The sequence below is a fragment of the Muscardinus avellanarius genome (assembly GCF_963383645.1).
Source record: "Muscardinus avellanarius genome assembly, chromosome: 19".
NCBI lineage: Eukaryota > Metazoa > Chordata > Mammalia > Rodentia > Gliridae > Muscardinus > Muscardinus avellanarius.
The window spans coordinates 33901698-33922481 of record NC_137805.1 but is presented as its reverse complement, the minus strand read 5'-3'; the positions used below and the strand labels follow the sequence as shown (position 1 = coordinate 33922481).

Sequence of the window (20784 nt, the reverse complement as noted above, 5' to 3'; positions counted from 1 at the left end):
TTCGGCCTGGCATGGTGGCACACACCTGTAATCCCAGCCCTTGGGAGGCTGAGACAGGAGGATGGCACAGGTTTGAAGCCAGCCTCAGCTACTTAGGCTCTCAGCAACTTAGCCTGTTCCCAAATAAAATTTAAAAAATAGGTCTGGGAGTGTAGCCCACAGGGGGTAGGAAGCCCCTTGGGTTCCATCTCCAGTACCACCAAAATTTTTAAAAAATAAGAGGAAAATCAGAGTTGGCATATATTACCCCCCATCTTACTGGTTAAAACAGTGACCTGCTTAGGGTCACATAACAAACCAGTTGAAGAGAGATGATCTAGCTTTGTGGGGTTTTTGTTTTTGTTTTTGGTTCAACCCCCACCACCCACTGCAGTGGTACTGGGGGTTGAACCCAAGACATTCTTCCTCTGAGATACACCCTAAATCCTTGTTTATAAACAGGGTCTCCTCTGGTGAGGTTGCTGATAGTCTAGCTAAATTGTTGAGGCTGGTCTCGAACCCGCCATCCTGTCTCAGCCTCCCAAGTCCTGGGATTACGGAGCACCACGGCCTGGGCGGGTCTGGGTGTGTGTATTTGTCTGTGTCACTGGGATTAGGGCGTTCTGCCACTCATCTACATTCCCAGCCCTTTTTATCTTGAGACAGGGTCTTAAATTTTCCAAGTTAAATCAGCCTCTAGTCGCCCATTCCCTGTTCCCGTGGGGTTTTCCTTATACTTCCTCAAAAGCGGTGCCCGGGCCTTGGTCAGAAGGGGGGGCGAAGTTTCCGGGTTGGGGAGGGGCACTGCCCGCAAATTGGAGACTCCCTTCCTCCGGAGGCGGAGATCAAGGATGGGCGTGCCCGCGTTCCAGTGAATTGCGGGCTTTGGACCTTAAGAAACATCCCACGTGGACGTTTTCTTGGCCCTTTAATGGTCGGCGTTTTCCAAAGGCCACCAATTCGCTACAGGTTCGTTAGTTAAGAGCAGCCTCTATTACCAATCGGCGGTCAGAAGCCAAACCCCGCCGCCCAATAGCGGCGCGCCGGTGGGTGGGACTAGGCGTTGCGCCGTGATAGAGCTCCCCGACGCACCGCATTGGTTAGATCAAACCCAAGCGAGCCTTTGATTGGTCGGCGCTGCCGGAGGGTTACAATTCAAACGCGGGCGGGCGGGCCCGCAGCCCTGCAGTTGCCATCGTTTTCTCGGAGTTTCTGTCTCCCTGCCAGCGCCTCCCGATGGCCTCGCAAAACCGCGACCCCGCTGCCGCCACCGTCGCCGCGGCGCGTAAAGGAGCCGAGCCCAGCGGAGGCGCAGCCCGGGGCCCTGTGGGCAAGAGGTGAGTGTGCAGAGGAAACTCGCCGGGTGTGGGCACCCGGAGCCAAGACTTCCGGGACCCCACCTCGCAGGGGCAGCCGTGCGGAGGCGGGAGGGCACGCCTGGAGTTCGAGGCCTGGCATGCCCAGGGGCCGAGGCTTCTGGGCCCCCACGTCCTGATAATTAGGAGAGACACAGGGGAGAACACCCGGGGAGCTCGGATGCTCCTTGGCTCTCCTGTGGGGAGACAGGAGGTTAAGGACGCTGCTGGAATCCTCCCAGAAGCCGCCAGAGCAGCAGTGGGGGTTAGGAACGCCAGAAACCTACGGCAGAAGCTAGGAATGGGGGTGAGGTTTCCGTAGGGCCCCCCGATGGAGATGAAGAGTGTACCCCAAGCCGAGTCTGACCGAGGGAAGGGGGAAGCCCCCGTGGCAGCTCCGCAGCAGCAGCGATGGGGGTGGGAGGAGATCCACTTCCTGGAGGCCTGGCCCATCCAGACTTCCAGGTGACCCTGAATTCTTTTTGCAGGCTACAGCAGGAGCTGATGACCCTCATGGTGAGTAACTAAGGGCTCTCAGATTCCCAGTCAATTGGCCCACCCCACCCACCCAATTACCAGTAACCTCTCTTTATCAGGCTCCGCGCTAGACACGGGCAGGGAAAGGTCTGTGTAGTTTACCCGGGAGGAAGGAGGTCCACACACCTTTTCTTAGAGCACTCATTACCCCAAGCCTATCCCCCCTCGATGAAGTCATCTCTAGAACAGTTTCCCCCCAGGTTATACAAGGCCTCCCCTGTCCTGTTAGTCCCCATTTCCTGGCCCCAAGTTTTACCCTTTTCCCACGCCCAACTCCCCACCTTTCTTGGTATTTCTAATCCTATTGTACATTGGCATTTTCCTTCCCTTATTGCCCTTTGCTGCATTAATTCTATAAATACATATTTCAACTTGTTTTGAATATGGTATGTTTGAATTCCTGGGGACCCACAAGACTGTGGGTGCAGAGCTGCCCCCTGCTTCCCTGCACCCAGCCTTCCTCCGGAGCCTGGTCATCCTGTCCGTTGGTTGCTTTATTTGAGGGTGTAATGTGATCTGGGGCTGGGGCTTGCCAGCTGATGTCCTTTGCCATGCCCTCGGAACTTGGGAGTCTGAGACAGGAGAATCACAGATTCTAGACTGGCCTCGGCAACTTAGTGAAACTCTCAGCAACCTAGCAAGACCCTGTCTCAAAACAAATAAGAGCTGGGCGTGGTGGCACACGCTTATAATCCCAGCATTTGGGAGGGTGAGATAGGAGGATTGCGATTTGTGGACAACCCTCAGCTACTTAGTGAGGCCCTGTTTCAAAAATAAAGAATAAGCCGGGCGTGGTGGCTCACGCTTATAATCCCCGCGTTAGGAGGCTGAGACAGGAGGATCGCACAGGTTCGAAGCCAGCCTCGGATACTTAGTGAGGCTCTCAGCAACTTAGTGAGACCCTGTTTCCAAATAAAATATAAAAAAGGTCTGGGAGTATAGCCTGGAGGTAGAAAGCCTCTGGGTTCCACCCCCAGTACCACCAAAAGAAGGGGAAAAAAAGAATAAAAAATGGGCCGGGCGTGGTGGCGCATGCTTGTAATCCCAGCACTTGGGAGGCTGAGACAGGAGGATCGCACAAGTTCAAAGCTAGCCTCAGCTACTTAAATTTGGGGTATGGTGGCCCACGCTTGTAATCTCAATACTAGGGAGGCTGAGACAGGATCACAGGTTTACTGCCAGCTTCAGCAACTTAGAGAGGCCTGCCACAACTTAATGAGACCTTGTTTCAATATAAAAGAGGCCTAAGCCGGGTGTGGTGGCGCATGCTTGTAATCCCAGCATTTGGGAGGCAGAGACAGTTTCAAGAGACCCTCTTTCAAATTAAAGAATAAAAATAGGGCTGAGGGCATAGCTCAGTGGTAGAATGCCCTTAGGTTCCATTCCCAGTACTGAAATACATATATATATAGATATAGATATAGATATATATATCTATATATATATATAGATATAGATATAGATATATACACATACATACCTGGGGGTATGACTCAGAGGTACAGTGTCCCTGGGTTCAATCCCCAGTACTGCAAAAAATAAAAAATGCTGAGGAGTATAGTTTGGAGGTAGAACACCCCTGGGTTCTATTCCCAGTACCACCAAAAAAAAAAAAAGTGTACTCTGCAGTTCAACAAGTATTATGTGCCTCCACAGATGTCTGGTGACAAAGGAATTTCTGCCTTCCCAGAATCAGACAACCTTTTCAAATGGGTAGGGACCATCCATGGCGCAGCTGGCACGGTGAGTACAGGGCTGGGGTGGGCGAGTGTCACTTTGCTGAGTTTGGGGCAGGAGATCCACGTGCCAGGCCTGCTTCTATCAGTTAGCTGGGCAAGATAATACCTCAGCTCCTTGTGCCTGTCACACTCTGGGTCTTGTGGCTGTGATCTTTCCTTTTGTGCAATAAATGGGTGAGTTTTAAAGCAGGGCTGTCCAAGGGGCCAGACCGCGGTGAGAGTAGATGGAATCAGGACTAGCACAAGCCTCGGGCAGCTTCCACTGCTGCAGACCTGGCTTGAGTCGGAAATCACCAGGCACAGTGGTGAATACCTGTAATCCCAGTACTTGGGAGGCTGAGACAGGATGATTGCAGGTACCAAATCAGCCTCAGCAACTTAGGGAGACCTTGTCTCAAAATAAGGGGGGGGGGCGTTGGTTTAGCTTGGAGGTAAAATGCCCCTGGGTTCAATCCCCAGTGCGGGGGTGAGAGGGCAGAAACTTCTTAGGTCGAATCTAGTTTTCTCCTGTTAGGACTAAGACAAATGGGATTAAAGCACAGCTGTGGTGGCCCTCGGGATGCCAGTTGTCGGCCCTGAGACAAAAGGGTCACTGTCCAGACCTAACTACTCAGAAGGTCCTGCCTAGCACACCCATTGTGGGCTTGGTTGGGACCTGAGGCTCAGGTGGGGACGCTTACCCTCGCCTCTTCTCCAAATGCCAGGTATATGAAGATCTCAGGTATAAGCTCTCCTTAGAGTTCCCCAGCGGCTACCCTTACAACGCACCCACGGTCAAGTTTCTCACACCCTGCTACCACCCAAACGTGGACACCCAGGGTAACATCTGCCTGGACATCCTCAAGGACAAGTGGTCTGCCCTGTATGACGTCAGGACCATCCTGCTCTCCATCCAGAGCCTGCTGGGAGGTGACTTCCGAGACCAGCCCCTCCTGGGTAGCTTGGGAGCCTGACGGCCTCTTCCCCCTTCCTTGACCATTGTTTCTCCACCCACAGAACCCAACATCGATAGCCCTTTGAACACACATGCTGCTGAGCTCTGGAAAAACCCCACAGGTAGGTCCTCCAGCCCGGGATGAGCCCCTCCCAGCCTTCAAAGACTTATCTACAAAAGGCGGCTTGGGGACTGGGCTGGGCAGAGGGGAGAGGGTGGCCAAGCCACCTCCACCGCTTCCTTGGCGCTTCCTGTATGCTATAAGGGGGAAGCTCAACCTTCCATGTTCATAGCGATCCTTTCCTGTGCTTCCCCATGACAAGCCAATCAGGAGACCCACCTGGGCGGGCAGCCGCGGGAGAACCCAGCCCCCGCTACTCGGTGCTCAGGCTGGCCCGTCTCCATCACTCACCCAAGACCTGCCTTTCTCTTCCAGCTTTTAAAAAGTACCTGCAAGAAACCTACTCAAAGCAAGTCTCCAGCCAAGAGCCCTGACCCGGGCTGCCAGCCTCTCCCCGTGTCGTTTTTTTTTTCCTTAACCTGTCCTTTTCTTGATTTCTGTATAGGACTCTGTATCCTGAGCTGTGGTATTATTGTTTTGTTTCTGTCTTTTAAATTAAGTCTGGTTGAGCCCTTGCAATGTATATTAAATAAATGTTTGGGTTGTTTTTGTACAAGTGGCTGCCCCGTGGTTATTCAGGCGGAAGGTACGGTGTTCACGGAGGTCCGGCTTAACATGCAGGTTCTTGTCTGGTGTGGCGGTCCACGCCTTTGATCCCAGTTCTTGGGAGGCTGAGAAAGGACCATCACAGGTTCAAGGGCAGCCTCAGCAAGTAGTGGCGTCCATCAACGTAGGTAGGCCCTCTTTCAAAACATTTAAGTAGTGTCGTGGGTGTAGCTCAGGTAGAATGCTCCTGAGTTCAATCCTCAGTACCAAAAAATATATAAAATGCAAGTTCATGCCCTATTTTTTGGGTACTAGGGATGGAACCCAGGGACACTCTACCTCCAAGCAACACCCCCAACCCTATCTTTATTCTTTATTTTGAAATGGTCTCACTGAGTTACCGAGGGCCTCACTAAGTAGCTAAAGCTGGCCACAAACCTATGATCCTCCCAAGTACTGGCATTACAAGTGTGTACCGCGCCCACCCCCCGCTGCCCTGTTCTAAGAGTAAAAACACCTGGGAGGCTGTGGAGGCCGAGCAAAAATGAGGTAACTTGTGACCTTATCACCGCATCTCCCCCAGCCCAATTTTATTTCTTATTTGGAAACAGTCTCGCTATATTGCCGAGGCTGGCTTCAAACCTGTGGTCCTCCTCTCTCGGCCTCCAAGTACTGGGGTTACAGTGTGTGCCACCATGCCCGGTTTGCATGTGTCTTCATCTGTAAAGTAATGCCTATTTGGCTGGGGATCCAGCTCAACGGTAGAGCACATGCCTAGCATGTATGCCCCAGGTTCAATCCCCAGCACCAAACAGAATCATTCCTCATTTTCTAAGAGTGGTGATAGTGTACCTGGGATGCTAGTGACTGTCAAGCGGTGTTAGAAATGAGGTGACTGATGTTAATGGTCCTGAGTCAGCCCAGAGGAAGGGGAGGAAGCCCTTCCCCTGTCAGAACCCTCAGGACTAGGCTCTGGGTCTTCCTCTGGTTCCAGGTCCCCAGTGACACCGATAAACCCCAGTGGGCAAAATCACCTGCTCCATCTCCAGCAGCTCCTCCAGCTGCTGCACCCAGAGGCCCAGCCCCTCGGCCACCATGCCACTGGCCTGCTGCTGGCTCCAACCTTTGGCCTCGGGGAGGAAGTGCCCATTTGGGACAGCTAGGTGCCCACAGCAGACGCGTAAGAGCAGGCTGAGGTGATGGGCCTGGCCAGGTCCTGCAGGAAGGTCTCCGAGGTAGACAAACAGCCCCTAACCGTGGCAGCTCTGCCAGCTGTGGATTGTGCTGGCCAAGGTGGAGAGGAAGGAGAGACAAAAGGCCGCCCCTCTGGCCCAGACCCTCCTCTGCCCTGGGCCCCTCCATCAAGCAGCCAAAAAATTGGTAGCTGTCCTAAGATTGAAACCTGAGTGTCCTTTGAGTTTGAAATTTTGCTTAGTTGCCTTGGGGGGTGTGTGTGTGTTAGAGATTGAACCCAGAGCCCAGGGGCTTTCTACCTCTAAGCTGCACCCCAGCTCTTATTTTTTTTGTTGTTTTTTGCTGTACTGGGGATGGAACCCAGGGGCATTGTACCTCCAAGATATACCCCTAACCCTACTTTTTTAGTCTTTTTAGTTTTGAAACGGTCTCACTTAGTTGCAAAGTAGCTGAGGCTGGCCTTGAACCCACATCCTACTGTCTCAACCTCCCAAATGCTGGGATTACAAGCATGTGTCGCTGTGCCCAGCTCTCTACTTCATTTTGAAATGATCTGAATTCCTGACTCTGGCCACAAACTTGCAATTCTCCGGTCTCAGCCTCCCTCCCAAGTACTGGGATGACAAGCAAGCACCACCCTACCCAGTTTATTTTTAGTTTGTTTTCTTGGTGGTACTGGGGGTGGAACCCAGAGGCTTTCTACCTCCAGGCTATACTCCCAGACCTATTTTATGTTTTATTTGGAAACAGAGTCTCACTAAGTTGCTGAGAGCCTCACTAAGTAGCTGAGGCTGGCTTCGAACCTGTGCGATCCTCCTGTCTCAGCCTCCCAAGCACGGGGATTACAAGCGTGCACCACCAAGCCCAGCTTATTTTTTAGTTTTGATAACAGGGTCTCACTAAATTGCAGAGGATCTCCCTAAACTGCTGAGGCTAATCACAAACCTGTGTTCCTTCTGTCTCAGCCTCCACGTACTGGGATTACAGGTATGCGCCACCACGCCTGGCTACTGTGCCCTCAGTAAATTGCTGGAGCTGACCTCCAATCTGTGATCCTCCTGTCTCAGCCTCCCAGCAGGGATTACAGGCCTGTGCCACCACCTGGCTAGTAGCCTGGCTTCTCAATCTAATATGCGTATAAATACACCTGGTACTCTAATTAAAATGCAAATTTTGAAAGGGTGAGGTTGCCTTTCAAATCTGCCTCCAGGTGATTTTACTGCAAGTGGAATAGCCTCCTGTAATCCCAGCATTTAAGATTTAAGAGGCTGAGATGGGAGAATCCGTGTGTGTGTGTGTGTGTGTGTGTGTGTGTGTGTGTGTGTGTGTGTGTTTTGCTGGGGATTGAATTAGGAGCATTCTATCTTCAAGCTAAACCCGAACCTGATTTTATTTTTAGTTTGAAACAGGTTCTCACTAGGTTGGTAAGCGTCTCACTACTTGCTCACAGCTGCCCTCGGGCCAGTGAGCCTCCTGTCTCAGCCTCCCAAGTACTGGGATTAGAAGCATGCACCACCATTCCTGGCTAGGATCCCAGATTTTGAAGCCAGCCTCTGCAATTTATGGGGCCCTCAAAAACCTACTGAGACCCTGTTTCAAAATAAAGAATAAAAAATAGGGTTGGGGTCTGGCTTGAAGGTAGAATGCCCCTGAGTTCAATCCCCAGTACAGCAAACAAAAAGTCTGAAAGTATAGCCTGGAGGTAGAATGCCCCTGGGTTCCACTCTAAGTACCAAAAAATAAAAATAAAAACTAAACCAGGTGTGGTGGCACACACTTGTAATACCATTACTTGGGAGGCTGAGACAGGAAGAACGCAGGGTTTCGGCCATCCTCAACAACTTAGTGAGGCACTCCGCAACTTAATGAGACCCTGTTTCAAAATAAAATACAGGGCTGGAGGTATAGCTTGAAGGTAGAATTCCCCTGGGTTTAATCACAAGAAAAGAAAGAAAGAAAGAAGGAAAGAAAAGAAAGAAAGAAAGAAAGAAAGGGAAGAAAGAAAGAAGAATGCTAGCTAAAGCTGGGCATGCCTGTAAAGTGCTGTATGACAGTAATCCCAGTATTGGGGGTAATGAGACAGGAAGACCATAGGTTCGAGGCCAGCCTCAGCAATTTAGCAAGACCCTCAGCAACTTAGTGAGACTTGTTTCAAAATAAATGCCCCTTGGTTTCATCCCCAGTACAAAAAAAAGTGATATTTGTTAAGTTTTTAAAAATTTTTAAAAACATTTAAGAAAATAGCTTTGTTAAGCCGGACATGGCTCACTCTTGTAATCCCAGTACTTGGGAGGCTGAGACAGAAGAATCATACAGGTTCGAAGCCAGCCTCAGCTACTTAGTGAGGCTCTTAGCAACTTAGTGAGACCCTGTTTCCAGATAAAATAGGTTTGGGAGTATAGCCCAGAGGTAGAAAGCCCCTGGGTTCCACCCCCAATACCACAAAAAAAAAAAAAAAGAAGAAAGAAAGAAAAAAAGAAAGGAAGGAAGGAAGAAAGAAAACAAAAAAGAAGATAGCTGTGTTAAAGGATGCCGGAAGAAAGCAGAGCTTAGAACCTGGTACTAAGTCGTGTGCGGTAGCCCACACTTGTAATCCCAGTATGTAGGAGGCTGAGACAAGGAGGATCACGGGTTGGAAGCCAGCTTCAGCAACTTAGGCTCTCAGCAATTTATTTATTTATTTTTGCAGTACTCGGGATGGAACCCAGGGGCGTTCTACTCCTAAGCTACACCCCTAGCCCTATTTTGTATTCTTTATTTTGAAACAGAGTCTCACTAAGTTGCAGAAGACCTCACTAAGTAGCTGAGTCTGTCTATGAACCACGATCCTCCTGTCTCAGCCTCCCAAATGCTGGGATTACAAGCGTGAGCCACCACGCCCAGCGAGGCTCTCAGCAATTTAGCAAGACCCTGTCCCCCCCCCCAAAAAAAAAAAATAAGACTGGAGATAATAGCCAGAGGCAGATTGAACCCCTGGGTTCAATCCCCAGAAACACACACACACACACACGCTAGCACTAGCACTAAATTGGCTCCAAATAAATGCTGGGCTAAACATATTTTGTCTGCCATACTTTTGGAAGCCTCAACTAGTGGCCCTTGACAGTGGTGTTTAGCCAGCCAGATTGTCACCCTGGCCTACCTTGCGTCAGTCACAGGGACCCCGTGCTAAAGTACAGCTGGGAGCCAGTGTTCTCTGAAAGTAATGACTGGGAGAGAGTAGAGTTGTCGCCGGGTGTGTGGCGCACGCTTGTAATCCCTGCTCTTAGGAGGCTGAGACAGGAGGATCGTGCAGGTTCAAAGCCAGCCTCAGCTGGCATGAGACCCTGTCTCCAAATAAAATATAAAATAGGTCTGGGAGTGTAGCCCAGAGGTAGAGGGCCCCTGGTTTCCATCCCCAGTACCACCAAAAAAATAAATAAATAAATAAATAAATAAATAAAATAAAATAGGTCTGGGAGTGTAGCCCGGAGGTAGAAAGCTGCTGGGTTCCACCTCCACTACCACCAAAGAAAAGAGAGAGAGAGAGAGAGAGAGAGAGAGAGAGAGAGAGAGAGAGAGAGAGAAAGAGTTGTCTCCCCAATAGAATTGCTATGAGATTAGGGAGTAAGTCAAAGCTGCCAATGCAGACTGAGGCAGGAGCAGCACAAGTTCAAGGACAGGCTCAGCAACTTGGTGAGACCACAACTTAGCAAGACCCTGTTTTAAAACAAAAAAGATAAAAAAGGGCTGGACTGTAGCTCAGAGGTAGAACACCGCTGGGTTCCATTCCTAGTACCAGCAGCTACATCCCCAGATAAAGTGGGAATGAAGCCAAACAAGCAAAACAGCTTTGAGCTGGAGATGCTGCCAGTCACGCCGCGGGCCGCTCTATAAGACACGTCCCTTTTGGTGTCTGTTTGGTTTAGGTTTCTGACACTTGACAACAAAAAGAGCCCCAGCACAGGAGATACTGGAGAGGATGATTATCCTACGCTGTGCAGTACTCTGGGAACACATTCCTCGAATAGCAAGCACTTCAGGGTATGAAGAGAAGGGGAAGAATACAGGCTGGACATGCAGCTGGATGGCAGGGCTCCAAGGGTTTGCTTGAGGGGCTGGGGCTGGGGCTGCAGCTCAGTGATGGAGCATGTGCCTACCATGCACAAGGCCCCAGGCTGGGTCCCCAGTGGAAAGGAAGAAGAGAAGAGAAGAGAAGAGAAGAGAAGAGAAGAGAAGAGAGAAAGGAAGGAAGGAAAGAAGGAAAGAAAGAGGAAGGAAGGAAGGAAGGAAGGAAGGAAGGGAGGGATAAGTTGGGTCCCTCCCCCATGTGATCTCACAGCGGAACCCTGGAAGCCAGAAGTGGTTGCAAGACTCCAGGTGCCTCGAGACCCCAAACATCGCGAGACTCAGGATGTCAGGAGAGAATCGGCATGCCAATAAAACATCGGTGCCTCCGATCCACCACGTGACTCAGCAGGCCGATCAGGACTGTGCACAACTCTCCAGACACGGTGGCCCATTGGTCCCTTCCCCTCCCCGGCTGGCTGACTCTCCGGAGGGTGCCGGGTCCGAATAAAACAGCCGTCTCTGATAACCCAGTTGGTGTTTTTACCTCCCTCCTAAACTCCCAACTCTATTTTCAACCTAACAGGAAGGAAGGAAGGAAAGAGAATATAGCACTTGTAAGCTTGCTCTATACCGGGCCCTGTCCTAACCACTTGGCACACATGAACTTGTTGGGTTGTTGTTGTTTGTTTATGGTACTGAGAGTGAACTCAGGACATTCTACCTGGAAGCTACACCCCCGCCTCCCTTTTTTTGTGATACTAGAGGTTGAACGGAGGGGCATTCTACCTGTGAGCTGCATCCCCAGGCCTTGTTTTGTTTTGTTTTGAAACAGGGTCTCACTAAATTGCTCAGGCTGTCCTCGGACCTGTGATCTTGATCTTGGGTCTATGATCTTGGGTCTCAGCCTCTAAGTACTGGGATTACAGGCACGGGCCTCCAAGCCCTGCTCCTTGAAGGGCTTTGGACAGGGGCATGGCCGGGTCAGATCTCATTTTGGCTACCTCAGCCCTTGGCCCTCTGTGGAGCACAGTGGAGGGGGCCGAAGGCCGAAGACCCAGAGAGCAGAAGGTAGGGATCCAGGGTTGGGGTGACTAGGGGGAGGGGGGGTGTGATGCTCTTTTGTGGCCTGTGCCTCCATCCTCCCCTGCCCGGGTCAGACTGGAGTGCCTAGGGAGCTCTTGGAAGAAAAGGAGTTCGAATCAGGCGTGGTGGCGCACGCTTGTAATCCCAGCATTTGGGAGGCTGAGACTGGAGTATCAGATTTGCAGACAGCCTCAGCTACTTAGTGAGGCCCTTTGCAACTCGGTGAGACTCTGTTTCAAAATAGAAAATAGAGCTGGGGGTGTAGCTCGGAGGCAGAATGCCCCTGGGTTCCATCCCCAGTACGGGGAGTGCCCGGCTCGGCGGGATTCCAGCCTGGGAGCGCACTTCTCCCCACCGGCCCTGCCGGACACCTCCTGCGGCCACCAGCTTGGCTGGCCCTGAGTCAGCTCCAAGGCCCTGGGGCCCCCTCTCCAGCGGCCAGGCTCCACCCCGGCGCCGCGCCCAGCCTCGGCTGCCCGGCACGGGCCGCGAACCTGCAGAGTGCGCCTGCACCCGGCGGCTCCGGGGGGCGCCCTGGACGGCGATCCCGCCACCCCGCCCTGTGACCCGATGCCCCGGGCAGCCCTGCCCTCACTCAGTCCACGAACGTTGCCAAGTTCGCTTTTATTGCTTTGAGACACGGAGCCCAGGGCGCGGCGCCCCGGGACGCGCGACGGCGGGGCGGCGATGGTCGCCTTACTGCACGCCCTCCATCATCTTCAGGAACTCTGCGGGGAAGGAGAGGGGGCGGGTCAGCGCCCGGCACGCAGAGGGAGGGGTGCTGGCCCTTGACGCGGGACCGCACGGGCGCCCAGAGACCCCACCCCGCCCTGGGTCGCAGCGACGCCCCCTGGCGGCGGCCCCCGCTCGCGCCCCGCCCTCACCGTCGAAGTCGATGCGGCCGTCGTTGTTCTTGTCTCCATCCTTCATTAGGGACTCGATCTCCTCGTCCGTCACGTGCTCCCCAGAAGCCCGGAAGATCTCGGCCAGCTCCTCGGCGTCGATGTAGCCGTCCGCGTTCCTGGGGGGGGGGGGCGGCCGCGTGAGCCGCGCCCCTCCCGCCCCCTCGCCCCCCACCCCGGGCCCCCGCGCACCTGTCGAAGATGCGGAAACACTCGGCCAGCTCCTCCTCGCTCTTCCCCTTCGCGTCCTCTTTCATCTGCCGCACCATCATGACCAAGAACTCCTCGAAGTCGATGGTGCCGCTGCCTGCGGGAGGGGGGGGCCGGGGCGGGCTGAGCTCCGGGGCTGCATGGCTGCCTCTCCCCACCACCACCACCACCACCCCCGGCCCGCCACGGCCGCCCCCCCACCCCCCGCCGGCTCACCATCCTCGTCCACCTCCTCGATGATGGCGTCCAGCTCCTCTTTGGTGGGGGTCTGGCCCAGCATCCTCATGACCGTGCCCAACTCTTTGACGCTGATGTCGCCGCCGCCATCGGCATCGAACATGTCAAAGGCGGCCTTGAACTCTGCCCGGAGAAGAAGTGGGAGATGAGGCTGGCTGGGCTGCCGCCCCGCCCAGGCACCAAAATGCCCCCCAGCACGCCTCTCCCCAGGGCCGCTGCGGCCTCACTCACCCGCGATCATCTCCTCACTGAGGTAGGACCGGGCCTCCGCCTGCTGGTCCGTCTGCAAGAGACACAGAGAGTCACAGAGCAGAAGAGACGCCCCACCTCCATCCTCACCTGGCCCCACCCCTCCACCTCTGTGAGGAAGGGCCCCTGGGCGCTCCACAAGAACAGCTCCAAATTCGCACACCTCTGGGTGCCCCCCTCAGCGCCCGAGCCCAGGGCTGAGAACAAAAAGAGAGAGAGAGGACACAGCCGGGTGTGGTGGCGGCTCCTGGGAAGCTGAGATAGGAGGATCCCAGGTTTGAGGCCAGCCTCGGCAACTCAGCAAGACCTTGTTTCAAAATTTCAAAATAAAACTAAAAATAAAATAGGGCTGGGGGTGTAGCTTGGAGGTAAAATGCCCCTGGGTTCCATCTCCAGCACCAGAGAGAGAGAGAGACAGACAGACAGACAGACAGACAGACAGACAGACAGAGACACACACCATGCCCAAGGCCTTACTTGTCCATCAGAAGCTGAGCCAGGAACCCGCTACTGACCTGGAACAAGTCATTTAATGTGCTCTCATCTCTCCTCCGCCGTTTTTTAGAGATACAATGACGGGGGCAGAAAGGGCTTCGTAACATGTGATCACCTGTCCAGCGTCATCTCCCAGGTTTCCCTGGCTCCCAGTGCTGCCTGAGACTTAAATCATCGCTCAATAAACTTTTTTTTTTTTTTTTTTGGTACTGGAAGTTGAGCCCAGAGACATTCTACCTCCTAGCTGCACCACCAGCCCTATTTTATTTTTTGTTTTGAAACAAGGTCTCACTAAGTTGCTGAGGGACCTTGCTAAGTTGCTGAGGCTGGCTTCAAAACTGTGATCCTCCGGTCTCAGCCTCCCATGTATTAGGATTACAGGCCTGCACTACCACGCCTGGCTGAAACTGACTTTTTTTTTTTCTTGGTGGTACTGGGGATTGAACCCAGGGCTTCATGCATGTTGAGAAGCACTTTGCCACTGAGATAGATTATTTATTATTTTATTTATTTATTTATCTATCTATCTATTTATTTATTTATTTTGCGGGTCTGGGGATGGAACCCAGGGGCATTCAACCCTTGAGCTACACCCCTTTCCTTACTTTTTTTTTGTGTGTGTGTGTGTGTGGGTCTGGGGATGGAACCCAGGGGTATTCGACCTCCAAGCTACACCCCCTGCCCTGTTTTTTAATTTTTTATTTTGAAACCGGGTCTCACTGAGTTGCAGAGGGCCTCGCTAAGTAGCTGAGGCTTTCCATGAACCACAATCCTCCAGTCTCAGCCTCCCAAATGCTGGGATTACAAGCGTGCGCCACCACGCCCGGCTTATTTATCTTTATTCATAGTACTGGAGACTGAACCCAGAGGCATTCTGCCTCAAAGCTATACCCCCAGCCCTGTTTAATTTATTCTGAAATAATGTCTCACTGAGTTTCAGAGAGCCTCACTAATTTGCTGAGACTGACCACAAACCTGCCGCACTCCTGCCTCAGCCTCTCAGGTACTAGGATTACAGGCATGTGTCACCACGCCAGCTTCAATAAATATTTCTTCTCAAATAGATAATAATGCAACATAGTTATTGAACATCTGCTAAGTGTCAGGACATTGACTAGACTCTGAGACCACCAAGAAGAGAGGAATGCATCATCTCTTTCCTCTGAGAATTTGCAAACGTGAAGTTTTTTGTTGTTATTTGTTTTTTTGTAGAACTGGGGATTGAACTCAGGGACATTCCATTTCTGAGCTACATCCCCAGTCTAATTTTTTTTTTTTTTCTGGTACTGGATACGAAACCCAGGGGCATTCTACCTCCGAGCTACATCCCTGCCCTATTTTTTATTCTTTATTTTGAAACCGGGTCTCACTGAGTTGCGGAGGGCCTCACTGAGTAGCTGAGGCTGTCCGTGAACTGTGATCCTCTGGGTCTCAGCCTCCCGAATGCTGGGATGACAAGCGTGCGCCACCACGCCCGTCTAATTTTTTTTTTTATTCTTTATTTTGATACAGGGTCTCACTGAGTTGCAGAGGGACTCTCTAAATTGCTGAGGCTGGCCTTGAACCTACGATCCTCCTGTCTCAGCCTCCCAAGTCCTGGGGTTACAATCCTGAGCACCACGCCTGGCATTTAAGCTTCCTTCTTACAATTCAGTCATTAAAGTCAATAGCTCTCATTCTGGGCAGAATGTGTCAGGGGACCTGGTATGAAAAGAAGATTGCTATGAGGTCACAGGCAAAGCAGGCCCTCTGGGCCGGGGCTGAGGCCGGCGGTAAGGAAGGGGTGAGGTGTTCAAGTTCTTTGGCCAACTGGCCCTGGCCCTTCTCTTCCTCCCTCCCCCTTCTCTCCTCTCCCCCTGCCCTGTGCCAGGAGGGCAGGCTATTTTTAGTTGGGCATGGGCAACAGCAGCTGGCCACTGGGGTCCAGTTACTCCTTGAAGGGGGGGAGACCAACCTCAGAGGAAAATGACAACCCCAAATCAAGCCCTGCTTGAGAGGGCTGGGGTCTGGTCTGTCACCTCCCGCCCCTTCCCATCATCCTCTAAGAGCCCAGAGACACCAATACCACTTGGAGGAGCTGGGCACAATGTCCCTCCCCTCAGAGAACGGGCAGGCATGGAGGTCTTGAGCTTTTTCCTTATGAGTCGGTTATTGGAGTGAATGCCCGTCAGACTCCACAGCGGCCCCAGCCCTGCAGGCCTCCCGCTCTAGGTGACAGTCAGAAAGGTTAGCTGCGTCCACAAAGCCCATCCCTGCCGCTGGATTGCCCCGGGGGGCTCCATCTCTATGGGGACTGTGAAAAAGACCAATTGAGACCCCCCTCGACCGACCGCACAGCTCTATGAATGACATTTCTGGAAGACTCAGCGGTGGGCAGGAAATGGCAAGCCTGGAGGAGTCCCCGTAGGAACATCTCAACTCTCCGGCCCATGAGCGGTCGAAGGTCTTTCCCCCAGGATTTCTCCAAGACACCTGAGTTCTAAGAACGTTCATGTTACAGCTTTAAATATCCAAGTTACGCCCCCACCCCCCAGCACCCGGATCAGGCTGAAAGAGACCCAGAAGTGCTGGACGAAGGAGCGAAGTCCCATTTTGTCCTTACCATGGTTGCTGGTCACCGGGACTCCCCTGCTGTGGGTCGCCTCTGCGCTGCACCACCCAAAAATGCCCTGGCCCCCTTCAGCCCCCAGGATTTGTAGGGACACCCTCTCCTCCCACCTCCCTGCCCCCTAGGACTGGATACCCCGCCCAATCAGATCCTGGGGTCAGCAAGCCCCACCCCTGCCAGGGTCCTAGCCCATTACCTAATTTAGCCAAGGGCCCTTGCAGAGAAACTTAAGCCTCTGAGCAGGTGTTGGCCTTGACGTCCTAGATTCTTGGGAGGAGGGCCCGCCCCGCTCCACTGGCTTCCAGAGCCCCGCTCGCTCGGGAAGCACACTTGTTCCAGGATGGGTAAGGACAGTCGTGACAAGTGAGGCAGCACTGTGGGCAGGGACGAGCAAAAGGCTGGAAGTCCCAACTTCAAGACCCAGGCCTGCCTCAGAGGGTCACAGGTTCAAGCCCGGCCTCAGCAACCTAGCAAGACCCTGTTTCAAAACAGAAAATGAAGCCGGGAGTGGTGGCACACGCTTGTAATCCCAGCATTCGGGAGGCTGATACTGGAGGATCGTGGTTCCAGGACAGCCTCAGCTACTTAGTGAGGCCCTCTGCAACTCAGTGAGACCCTGTTTCAAAATAAAGAGTATAAAATTAGGGAAGGGGTTGTAGCTCGGAGGTCGAATGCCCCTGGGTTCCATCTCCAAACCGAAAGAAAGAAAGAAAGAAAGAAAGAAAGAAAGAAAGAAAGAAAGAAAGAAAGAAAGAAAGAAAGAAAGAAAATGACTGGGGATGGCTGGGTGTGGTGGTGATCACCTGGAATCCTAAGTACTTGGGAAGCTGAGACAGGAAGATCTCAGGTTAGAGGCGAGTCTCAGCAATTTAGCAAGGCCCTCTACAATTTAGTCAGACCCTTTTTCCATATAAAAAGTAAAATAGGGCTGGGGGTATAGCTCACAGGTAGGACCCTGGGTTCAATCCAAGTACTATAAGAAGAAAAGGAGCCGGGCCGTGGTGGGGCACACTTGTAATCCCAGTACTTGGGAGGCTGAGACAGGAGGATTGTGCAGGTTCAAAGCCAGCCTCAGCTACTTAGTGAGGCTCTCAGCAAGTTAGTGAGACCCTGATTCCAAATAAAATATAAAATTGGTCTGGGAGTATAGCCCGGAGATAGAAAGCCCCTGGGCTCCACCCCCAGTACCACTAAAAAAAAGAGAGAGAGAAAGGAAAGAAGGAAGAAGCTGGGCTTGGTGACTCATGCCTGTAATCCCAGTACTTGGGAGGCTGAAACAGGAGGGTCTCAGATTCAAAACCAGTCTCAGCAATTTAGCAAAACTCTAAACAACTGTTTCAAAAATAAAAAATAAAATGGGCTGGGGGTGCAGCTTGGAGATAGAATGCCCCTGAGTTCTATCCCCAGTACAACACACACAGAAAATATATAGGCCTGCCAGGCGTGGTGGCGCACGCTTGTAATCCCAGCGCTTGGGAGGCTGAGACAGGAGGATCACACAGGTCCGAAGCCAGCCTCAGCTACTTAGTGAGGCTCTCAGCAAGTTAGTGAGACTCTGTTTCCAAATAAAATATAAAATAGGTTTGGGAGTATAGCCTGGAGGTAGAAAAGCCCCTGGCTTCCACTCCCAATACCACAAAAAGAAAAAAAATCTAGGCCTGCTTCATCAGACAGTGTCACCACTTATATATGATATGGCTGTGAGCATTTTTTCCTAATCTGTGAGACGGAGACACAGCCAGACCAGTACACACACACACACACACACACACACACACACACACAATGGTAAATCAGAGCCTAGGTATAAGTCACCGACCTTGGCTAGTGGAATGTCCGGCCTCTGAGCCATAGTAAGGACAGGGGACAGTAGGGGGGAAATTATGACTAGACAGCCACTTACAGGGCTTCTATGCCATGCCACATAGCTGCATACTATGCTAACCATTTATTTTAGTTTAGGCAGTGGGGATTTAACGGAGGGGAACTTTACCACTGAGCTATTATATCCCAGCCCTTTTATATATAAAAAAAAATTTTTTTTTTTTTTTTTTGCTTTGCAGTACTGGGGATGGAATCCAGGGGCTTGCAGCCCTATTTTTTATTCTTTTTTTGTTGTTGTTGTTTAGTTTTGTTTTTTGGTGATATTTATTGGGGTTCCTGGAAGCCCTTCTACCTCTGAGCTACGCTCCCAGACCTATTTAATCTATATTTTTTTTATTTGGAAACAGGGTCTCTTAAGCCAGCGCGGCTGGCTTCGAACCTGCCCGATCCTCCTGTCTCCACCTCCCAAGCGCAGGGATTACAAGCGTGCGCCACCACTCCCGGCTTTATTCTTTATTTTGAAACTGGGTCTTACTGAGTTGCAAAGGGCCTCACTAAGTAGCTGAAGCTGGCCTCGAACCACGATCCTCCTGTCTCAGCCTCCCGAATGTTGCGATTACAAGTGTGTACCACCATGCTGGGCTTTAAATATTTAATTAATTAATATGTTTATTTTTGTAGTGCTGGGGATTAAACCCAGGGGTATTCTACCTCTGGGCTATACCCCCTGCCCTATTTTATTCTTTATTTTGAGACAGGGTCTCACTAAATTGCCGAGGCTGGCGGTGAACCTGAGATCCTCCTGTCTCGGCCTCACCACTTGTGAATATTCTAGGCATGTACCACCACGCCCGGCTATGCTGAGCATTTTAACCACATGACCCTGTCTAGGATTCTTCCTATGAGGTAACTGCTATTCTTATTCCCATTTCACTGGAGGCTTTGAAAATCATAAAGAACTATAGTAATGATGGTGATTCTTGTTCGTGTGTGTGTGAGAGGGGGTCTTGCTATGTCACCCAGGCTGATCTAAAACTTCCGGTTGGGGTTCTTTTTTTTTTTTTGGTGGTCCTGGGGTTCCTGGAAGCCCTTCTACCTCCGGGCTACACTCCCAGACCTATTTTTACATTTTTATTTGGAAACAGGGTCTCCCAAGCCAGCGCCCGCGGCTGGCTTCGAACCTGCGCGATCCCCCTGTCTCCGCCTCCCAAGCGCGGGGATGACGAGCGTGCCCCACCACGCCCGGCTCAAACTCCCGGTTGGGGTTCTCCCACCTCAGCCTCCTGGGGACTACGGGCATGTCCCTGTGCCTGGCTCTTGGCCATCCTGAGAGCCCTCAGGTTCGGGCAGGGCAGTGGGGGATAGGCAAGACTTCTGGACACTGCACTGAGACAAGACAGCAGGGTCGTGCCAAGAAGAGGAAGCTGGGACCCAGGAAGGCAGATGGACAGTGGCAGCTGGACAGTCCCCTTCCCCCTATATATAGACATTCCCAAGGAAGCTCAGCAGAGCCAGGCCTGGCTAAATAAGGCCTCCTGCAGGCCGGTGGAGGGCCAAGGTGATACTTAGGAAATTCAGTTTGGACAAGACACACTGGAACCACTTGGTCCCTTTGGAACAGAATGTATGGAACCCTCAGCCATCACTATGCCTTTTGTGTGTATGTGTGTGGGGCTGGGGCTGGGACCCAGGGGTATTCCACCTCTGAGCGACACTGCCAGCCCATTTTTTTAATTCTTTATTTTTTGGTGGTGGTACTAGGGATGGAACCCAGAGGCTTTCTACTTCCGGGCTATACTCCCAGACCTATTTTCTATTTTATTTGGAAACAGGGTCTCACTAAGTTGCTGAGAGCCTCACTAAGTAGCTGAGGCTGGCTTCGAACCTGTGCGATCCTCCTGTCTCAGCCTCCCAAGCACGGGGATTACAAGCGTGGGCCACCACGCCGGCTCTTTAATTCTTTATTTAAAACAGGGTCTCTGGCCGGGCGTGGTGGCCCACGCTTGTAATCCTGGCGCTTGGGAGACGGAGACAGGAGCATCGCGCTGGTTCGGAGCTAGCCTCGCTGGCTTAAGAGACCCTGTTTCCACATAAAAAAAAAGTTAAAAAAAATAGGTCTGGGAGTGTATCCCGTGGGAGTGTATCCCGGAGGTAGAAGGGCTTTCAGGAACCCCAGTACCCCCAAAAAATAAAAAATAAAATAAAAATAAAACAGGGTCTCAGGTGTATTCATTTCGAGTCACCCCCTCATGCCATTTTGGCATGGGGCTGTATTTCAGTCTCTGTATTTCTATCTTTTAATAAACTTCTTTAAATCTTCAGCAACAGTAAAAAAAAAAAAAAAAAAAAACAGGGTCTCACTGAGTTGCAAAGAGCCTCACTAAGTGGCTGAGGCTGGCGGCGAACCAGGATCCTCCTGTCTCAGCCTCCCGAATGCTGGGGTTACAAGCTTCACCACCACACCCAGCTCAGCCATCAATATTCTTTCATTTGTTCTTAGACTTACTCAGGGAATTAAATAAGGACCACCTTCCCTCTCTTTGGCAGCCTGCTCCTCTGTCCTCAGCTGTGTGTGTGTGTGTGTGTGTGTGTGTGTGTGTGTGTGTGTGAGTGTGTGTAGGGGTGATACTGGAGACTGACCTCAGGACATTCTACCTCAGAATTCTACCTCCAGCCTCATTAAATTAATTAACTAATTAATTAATTTTGGTATTGGGGCTG

The 20784-nt window shown here is 51.9% G+C and overlaps 2 protein-coding genes across 4 annotated transcripts; one reads left to right on the top strand and one right to left on the bottom strand.

The window, feature by feature from the left end:
- Window positions 1-1147: 1147 nt before the first annotated feature.
- On the top strand, window positions 1148-5039 carry UBE2C (ubiquitin conjugating enzyme E2 C; the record flags this gene model as incomplete). Of its 3 annotated transcripts, none has more annotated exons than XM_080716600.1 (6): window positions 1148-1316; window positions 1823-1850; window positions 3528-3614; window positions 4315-4519; window positions 4607-4666; window positions 4981-5039. In XM_080716600.1, 6 exons carry the CDS (start codon window positions 1216-1218, stop codon window positions 5037-5039), a joined length of 540 nt encoding a protein of 179 aa, XP_080572726.1. The 3 variants fall into 3 exon arrangements, with proteins under 3 accessions (XP_080572726.1, XP_080572724.1, XP_080572725.1); XM_080716598.1 differs by having other exon boundaries at window positions 1216-1316; window positions 3528-3618; window positions 4277-4519; XM_080716599.1 differs by lacking the exon at window positions 3528-3614 and having other exon boundaries at window positions 1216-1316.
- Window positions 5040-12234: 7195 nt separating this feature from the next.
- Window positions 12235-16280, bottom strand: TNNC2 (troponin C2, fast skeletal type; the record flags this gene model as incomplete). Its single annotated transcript, XM_080716395.1, has 6 exons — window positions 16234-16280; window positions 13119-13170; window positions 12867-13010; window positions 12633-12747; window positions 12423-12559; window positions 12235-12266 (listed from the first exon to the last, which is right to left on the bottom strand). Exons 1-6 carry the CDS (start codon window positions 16234-16236, stop codon window positions 12235-12237), a joined length of 483 nt encoding a protein of 160 aa, XP_080572521.1. The 5' UTR covers window positions 16237-16280.
- Window positions 16281-20784: the final 4504 nt, after the last annotated feature.